This window comes from Ornithodoros turicata, chromosome 4 (assembly GCF_037126465.1).
Source record: "Ornithodoros turicata isolate Travis chromosome 4, ASM3712646v1, whole genome shotgun sequence".
NCBI lineage: Eukaryota > Metazoa > Arthropoda > Arachnida > Ixodida > Argasidae > Ornithodoros > Ornithodoros turicata.
This window is the reverse complement of record NC_088204.1, coordinates 63,132,158-63,140,683: the sequence shown is the minus strand read 5'-3', so window position 1 is coordinate 63,140,683 and position 8,526 is coordinate 63,132,158. Positions and strand designations below refer to the sequence as shown.

General features: G+C 46.3%; 1 protein-coding gene across 1 annotated transcript; it reads left to right on the top strand.

Moving 5' to 3' along the window:
* Window positions 1–1,036: 1,036 nt before the first annotated feature.
* Window positions 1,037–3,810, top strand: LOC135392512 (keratin-associated protein 21-1-like). The gene is made up of 2 exons (XM_064623219.1): window positions 1,037–1,048; window positions 3,427–3,810. Exons 1-2 carry the CDS (start codon window positions 1,037–1,039, stop codon window positions 3,808–3,810), a joined length of 396 nt encoding a protein of 131 aa, XP_064479289.1.
* Window positions 3,811–8,526: the final 4,716 nt, after the last annotated feature.

The window sequence follows — 8,526 nt, the reverse complement described above, 5'->3', positions numbered from 1 at the left end:
TGCCGACCCAAGAGCGTGTCACATCCCTGCGCTGTGCCGATGAGAGCCAACTAGCTCGAAACGGCCGTCCACAGCTGGGATTGTGGCACGCTTGATTTGTAAACATATGCCTCACGTGCAGCCATGGAGCATTCGCTCATTTTTATATTTGTATCTATATATATATATATATATAAAATAATGAATAAGTGAGCCGGTGACGGAAGTTACATGAAAGGAAGTAAAACGGTTAGCAGTTTAATGCATTAGTTAACAGAAATAATTAACTACAGAAACAAATGATCGACGTTTAGGAGGAAGCTCCTCCTTCTTCAGGATAAAGGTAAATGACTTTGTGCTATGGCTTATGTAGATGAAACCTATACATAGCACAAAGTCATTGTGCATTGTGCTACTCGTTTTCGAAAGTTCAGCTATCCCGATTGCAAAAACGAATAACTGAACACGATCATTGTCTCTGACTAAAATAAACAAATATTTTACGCAAGCTTCTTTTTTTTTTTCTCTCTCTCTCTCCCTCTCCTTCTCTATTGTTGCTTCAATGTCGCGCGTCCAGAAATGCCAAACTCTCTTTGTTCCGCAGTCAGTCATTTCTTTGCTACGTTATCGTTGATCAATTAATACGACAGCCTTCCGCCGATGCCGACAGTAATTGCGCCACCGGGCTACTCAGGGCTTATAGTAGAGACAAGCCCGCCCATTAAAGGGAGACTTTTGTTTCAAAACGGACGAACAAAATCAGAACGGGCCACCCTTTCGTCCTGTTGCAACCTTGAGGGCGTTCTTTTTTTCTTGCTGTACACTAACAATGAGAGGGTTGTATCGGAAACGGCCACACCTAACTCGTTGACTCCTATTTTTTGTTTCACTACGCTGAAAATGAGCCGTGAGTGACCTACAAATTTGGGACCCCCCCCCCCCTTTTTTTTTTCTCTCAGTGTCACGTGACCGAGGGGTGTCAAGACGTACGAGTATATAAGGTTGGGTGACTGAAGCTGCTTCGATATTGAACTCGCACACCAGTTCGACAATAGACATGCAGGCTCTGGTGAGTTCCTTACATCACTTGCACATAATACCGTCTTAGTCGGTGTCGACCACTCGCCTTTCGGTGGGTGCCGCTCGCAAGTCGTTTGCCTCCATGGTAGTGCGAACTTTACGAAGCTTTTTGGAGAAATTTTGATACTGTAAGCCAGATGCTGAATGAATTGCTGACGCAATGACAGGGTCGCGCTCTTAATACAACACGGTGTCGTAACGTTGTCAAGATTGTCTTGCACTCTTTTTAGGTACGCGTTAAAGGTGGTGTCCGCGAGGGATTCGTAATTCTAAAATTAATGTGATATCCACTTGGAGAAGCCTTCCAAGAAGAGAATCCTAAAAAAAAGTTTCACAAAATTCGTTCGTTTTCTTTCTTTCTTTTTTTTTTTTTTTTTTCATCAAACGTCAAAAACATCGAATTCGAAACCAACTGCCTGCTTCCGTTTGAAACGGCCCTTCTCAGCTTCACCTCTTCCGGTGACGCAATTGGCATTTCCGGCGAGATTCCCAATCTGACAGCGTCACCAGGCTAGTTGCAATCCGATACCACCGAAAACATGAAAGCAGATGTTTGTAGCGACTGTTCTGCAGCAGATTGCTAGTCGGAAGACCGCATTTTGTGACGGACATCCTGCCTTCATAACCGACTTCAGTGACGTTGGTTCGCACACTGTTGCTTCAATTCAGCCGGGAGCGCGCAGCCGGTTGCGAAAATCCTTCATTTTCTAACGTTCGCGACTGTTTCAAAACGAAATATTCCGGTCACATGTACTTCAGGCCCCCACTATTTTGGTCGCACCTTCAGCTCAACTGTGTTTTTTGTCCGGACACCACCTTTGGCCGAGAGATCCGCAGGCCACGCGGAGGCATGCTGCTCGAAGGGGGATGTCTAGGGACGACTTCATAGGGAAATATGCCGATATTTTGCGCGGAAACCACTGGGGAAACACCCAGACAGCAAAACTCGTTGTGGAATTCCAACCCGCGTGACTTCCCAATCTTGGCATGGACAGCAGTTACCTTAGTCACTCAGCCAAAATGCTGGTCATTGTACTCCTCTAATGCGCCTCTAGTATGCACCCCAAGCCTTACAAACTCATCAAGGGTACCAAGTGTCCATTCGGATTCTGGATTGCCCCACACTCGAGCGTGGGGAATTGAGCGTAAATAAGTGCCACAATTCTGGTTCTCGCATATAATTGGTATCAAGAACCAGCTGTGTCACGGCGTGGACAGTTCTCTGTCTTCACTTCAAGACTGCATGTACAAAGAATCCGAACCCTAGTTGGCTCTAGTATCCAAGGTTTCCCATGAGTTTCCTGATAGACATTCTAGGGATGTGCACAATTTCCTCAGACTGGTATTTACGTCAATTTTTGCGACTGACAAAGGTAAATAACCGTTTCGATGTGCTCGAGAAACAAGATCTAAAAAAACAACCTTGATATTGATGGTGATAGGGATATTGGCGAAAAAAATAAGAGGCAGAGATTTTTAAAAAAAAAGTTATTTTGGTGATGATGATTGGTTGTTTCACCGCTGCATCGCCAGAGCTGATACTCTGTGCGTGCTGGCCATGTCACGTCGAGACTGGGAGGTACCCGGGTTCGAATCCCGGTGCCGGCTGTGCTGTCTGTGGTTTTTCCTGGGTTTTCCTCAGACGCTTTCAGACATATGTCGGCACAGTTCCCTTAGAAGTCGGCCCAGGACGCATATTCCCCCAGGGCGTCAGTCGTGACGTTGCCCACCTACGTGAGGCCGACAACGGCAAGCCCCATCATCACCACCACCACCACCACGTGAGGCCGACAACGGCGAGCTCTTTCATTAGAACTACCACCACCACCACCTACCCATTGCTCGAATATCCTCAATAGTTATACACAAAGCTAACCAAATATCCAAGTTAAAGTACCTTTAAAACTGTGAGTTCTCGCTTGCGAGGCGGCATGCCACGTAACATTGGGGAACAACACTCTGACTCGATACAGCCTGAGCATTCTACGAGGGTTACCAGTGGACACATGAAGATGAACTTTTGCAACGCTAACCCCGGTGGTTCTCCGAGAAATGTCAGTGAGAAAGAGAGAGAGAGAAAAAAAAACAAATTTCATAACTTTTTCTTAAACTGCATGCATTCAACCCCGACAACTTGCACACAGTAATGGTGAATTGTACAAAAGCAATAACAAAGAACAAAGGCTATGTTTTATGAGGACCACCAGATCGCGATCGTAGTTTGAGCTAAAACGCACTGTACGCTCTTTCCTTTAGCTTCATGATTGACAGCAATGTATAACACACACATGTACTTGATAGTGCAAGTGTTTGCATGGTATTTTTGTTTCTACTCACTGAGGCTTTCACGTTTATCCCTGTTTTCAGACCGTTGTCGCCTTCCTCGGCCTCGTCGCCGCTGCCATGGCCGGCTATGCTGCAGTGGCCCCAGTTGCTGTGGCTGCCTACGGCCATGTTGCTCCCGCCTACGGCTATGGTCACGGTCATGGCTACGGCCATGGCTATGCCGCCCCAGTTGCATCCGTCCATGTCTCCAAGACGGTCCACGCTGCTCCAGCTTACGGGTACGGCCACGGTTATGGTTACGGAGCTCGTGCTTACGGCTATGGCCACGGCTACGGTGGTTACGGACTGGGATACGGTGCAGGCTATGGCTATGGTCTTGGCCATGGAGGTTATGGGTACGGTGGTCTTGGCTACGGCCACGGCTACGGCCATGGCTATGGTCACGGCTACGGTTACTACGGTTGAGGATCCTGTCGTGTCACCAATTGATGATCAGGTATGGACTAAACATTAGTTCATTTTAAAATATTTTCTGTGTACTATTTTGTATGCTTGTTTCAGGCACACTCTCAAAAAGGACCGCCGAGTGGAAGATGGGACGTTGACCGGAGAAATAAAGATAATTTATTTGTTATTTCACTCGTACCGAGGAAATCTTTGCACCTGGGACACACTGGCAGGATGCAGCCCTCCGTGGTTGACATAGAGCGATATGTATGTACGGAAAGAAAATATTTAACTTGAAAATTGTATGTACCGCAGAACAGGTGTCAAGTGGCGGAGATATATCCTCCTCAGACCTGCGAGGAAAGATTTTCAGTGAAATCACTTTATTATTGCTCAAAGTATCGAACACAATGAGGTAAAAAAAAAATAAAAAATAGAGAACGATATATCAAATTGCAAGGAAGAACTGCGTGGTACCCGATTCGGTACTACAGGTCTTGGAGGTTATGAAAGTCGAAAAGGCGACTGCGATTTAGAAGGCACAGAAACACGTCCCATTTCACGCAGCGAACCCTGGTTTTCCCTTGAAGGAGTTTGACAATGGCCCCAAAGAGTTCGTTCTCTGCTGAACATGAAAGAACTGTTGTTCTGAGACTGGAACAACATAGAAGGGACAAATACATACAAAGCCTCAATTCATCGTTAAGCCCGTTCTCTGTTTGACTCTCCATCCAGTGTTCTGGCCCGTATAAATGTCGAAGTCTAGCATGCAAGGCTTTGTGGTGTAGCGAGAATGAAATTCTTCAGCTCCACCGGGTTCGGTTTGGTTAAGAGATATTGTTGAGCTATGTATGCGGGACAGCACTGTCCTCCAAACGGAATCATTTATTCTTCCAACTAGAAGTTGTGGGGTCTTAGAAGCTTCAAATAGATTGACCAGCGGCGTGCCTGAGTGGGTTAAGTCGTCCGGCTCGTTGGATGGTAGCCAAGGTCCTGCTGAAGGTGGTGGGAAGTGGTGGGTTCGAATGCTACCAGCGGCTGTGCTCTCTGAGGTTTTCCCTGTGTTTCCCGAAGGCTTTCCGGACGAATGTCGGCACAGTTCCCCTTGAAGTCGGCCTAGGACGCATACTAACCCCCTCTTCCTCCTGATTTCCTCCCTCCATCTGTCCCCATGTGTACGCCGCTCATAGCCACAGTTGCTTCGCGGCGCTAACACGGAATCGAGAAAAAATTTTAATAAATTCATCGGAACGAATTTAAAACAGGCTGAGTGTGGTACAGCTTGTTCTGTTTTTGTTCTTCTGAGAGACCAGGGATGCCTACAAAGTGGAGTGCGTTTCTTAATTCAAAGATCCTATCTCTTGCTTTTTTTATTATTATTATTATTTTTGTGTTAGCACCGCGAAGCAACTGTGGCTATGAGCGGCGTACAGACGTGGACAGATGGAGAGAGGGCTGCAGGAAGGAGTGGGGGACAGGGGGTTAGTGTGCGTCCTGGGCAGACTTCAGGGGAGCTGTGCCGACATTCGTCTGGAAAGTCTTCTGAAAACCCAGAGAAAACCTCAGACAGCAAAGCCGGTGACAGGATTCGAACCCGTGTCACCTCCCAGTCCCGGCGTGGAAAGCGCCTATCTCCTGTCATGCAGTCATTGGCCAGGGGAATGACAGCGCCCGAGACAAGTATACGTGCGTGCTCTTTGGGGACCATCAAGTTCATGCGCTTACTTCATGGGTCATATCTTTTTCAGTAAAGTGTGCTACAGATTGCAGCTGGTGCCGCCTCCTGTGGCTTGGAATATTCGGTTCAAAGTCGCTGGTATCGGTGTTTCAGTCAGCAACAGGCCAACAACAGCACATGAAAATGTGAAGTTTTGTCTCCAGATTCAGACATATCGCTGCATTGAGATGAATCCCTTCGACCGTAAAATCTTCTCTGAAAATGTGAAAATCACGAGCACTGAAACATGCACATCGGCATAACAACGGACAAGTGACCCGAAGTACCCGATTGTGTGCCGAAAGGAAAAGTCGGCTGCCAGAAAGAAGATAAAAGTCGCATCCGACTTCTGGGGCAGTAGAACAAACTCAGATGGATTCACTAGTGGCCGTAGGCCCGTAGGTTCACAAAGTCTACAATTACTCAGAAATGCACATTTTGGCCGTAAGAGAAGATGCGATGGCTCCCTCCTTTGGCAGGAGTGGAAACCAATCCATACCCGATCGGGTACTGCCGGTTTTGCAGCCCGAAGTTACACCTGAACGTTTTTTGTTCGGCTTTTTCGGAAATGCCCAAATGGGTACTCAGGGAACGAGGGGGATATGACACACAAACACCTAAAAATGCGACGCGAAGCGCGAACTAAAAAGGCGAAGATTAACCCGAGTAGCTTGTGCAAGAGCACTGCAAAGTATACCTTTCGCACTGCTTATGCGCTTTATTTTGTGTTTGTGTTGTGTTGTGTTGCTAGACGCTTTTGTGCGGGACAGGGGGGAGGAGCAAAAGTTCCCACCAAACAGGTACGGAATACGAAATGTTAACTAGGAATACCCCGTTATTCTGCACACATAACTTGTATATATCGCTGTGCTGAGTTTTGCTCTTGAGCCTGTCAAACCACCCGAAAAGACATTACTTTAAGGTGGGGTAAATGAGGCACTGTATTTGGCACCGGCTGTCTCTAGCTGTACCTGGAATAGTTGGTTTCAGACCTACACAAGATAACTAGACCTACATACGACCTACACAAGATCGTATAACTGTAGGTAATTGTGAGAGCAAAATTTATCATTGGCACCAGAGATAATAGTGAGTTTTAGTGGATCGTACGCTATCGCCTTTGCGTACGTAAGGAATAGCGTTGGTGGTTATGCGCACGCGCAAAACATAAAGAGAGCTTCGCGCACTGCGCAGAACCACTACGCTATCCCCTACGTACGCAAAGGCGATAGCGTACGATACACTAAAACTCTCTAGAGAGGTTTAGTGCATCGTACGCTATCGCCTTTGCGTACGGAAGGGATAGCGTTGTTGGTTCTGCGCATGCCCACAACTGAAAGAGACCTTGGCGCAGTGCGCAGAACCCCCAACGCCACCCCTTCCGTACGCAAAGGCGATATCGCACGATGCACTAAAAATCACAATTAGAGTGTTTCCAATAAAAAAAAAAATGCTAATTCGATGTTCATCTGTTGATGATAAAGTTATGTGATTATCTATTTGAAATCATCACTCAATTGGTTAGAGTTCCAACTTGAAAAATGCAATAGAAAAATATGAGAGAGAGGAAGCTGATTTCATGGACATTATGATTACCACTGGCCTGCTACATTAATATGACTCGTAAAAAAATATGTAACTGTTCTTTCCTAATTAGGCACGGATGACACATGGAGAGGCTTCTAGAGGCTTGTAAACTTCGGCTTTTGATCTGAAAGACTTCACTGCTTGATCGTTGGTGATGCTTAAGTTTTGTGCTCGTCTTAATTATTCGTTCAGCGTCTGCAATTTAGGTTGCTCCAGTGTTAGCTTAACAACAGTTACAGTATTATAGGATAACACCCTGTAGTTTGCTGGTTCTTCGCTTAGTGTCACTGTCAGCCTAGTCTGGGCGAAGTCAGAGCCGTATTTAAAATGGAGTCTGGCCTAAAGCTCCACCCACATTTTCAGCTTTCTGACCAATGAAGTCTTAAAATATGGGGCACTATCAATCAACCTATCCTCACTATTTGTCCCCCTATCCAACATGGGCAGCGCCATTTTAGGTGGCAAGTGAATTGGATTGGATTGAAATGGATACCTCTTGCGATATGCAAAATTAGTGGATTAATTCAGTAATTAAATTCGTACAGCACAGTGTCATTTTTGTTAAGATTTCGTTGTGATCGCCATGTTTACTAGGCCTAACACCGACGACGAAACGTATTATTTTCGGTTAGATATCTATAGCGGAGCATCAGTTGAAACTGATTTTCGAGAAACGTATATGAGTATGTACATCTGCAGCGTAAAATCAGAATAGTCCGTGAAAATTTTTTGCCACAAAGTTCACGCTTCACTTTGCTTGTTTTCGTCGCCATGTTGGGTGGCAGTAAGGTGTCATGGCAATCCTCGTGGTTAAAAGCAAACCAATCAGAGGCCACGAACTGTGATTGACAGGTCGAGCCTCTTTTTGGAGGCTCCTCCCAATGGCCAGACTCCGTTTCAGTATACGGCTCTGGGTGAAGTGGGGCACTATTTTCGCCAGAGAAAGGAAGAGCACCCCAATAATTAAGTTTGTGAATTTTCGTCTCGAAATGTGAAATTTGTGTTTTCCCGTGACCAAACAAAAATACAATTTTTTAGCTGTGTCTTTTATTTATTTATTTATTTATTTTATTTGGTGGCAACTCGAAGGTCATGCCGCAGAGGGCGAGATGGCCGGTTCGAATCCTACCAACGGCTGTGCTGTGTGAGGTTCGCACTGGGTCTTCTGGCAGATTTTCTACAAGCATCACGGCACGGCACAGTTCCGCTTGAAGGCGGCCCAGGACGCATGGCAACACCCCTGTATCGCACTCCTTCCTGCTGTCCTCTCTCCATCTGCATCTGTCCACGACCGTACGCCGCTCATAGCCACAGTTGCTTCGCGGCGCTAACACGGAATTTAAAAAATCGAAATACGCATTTTCCGCTTCAAACTGAATCCTTCCATCCCTGCTTATCACTGATCGCGTTATCCTCTAGCTTGGACAGCT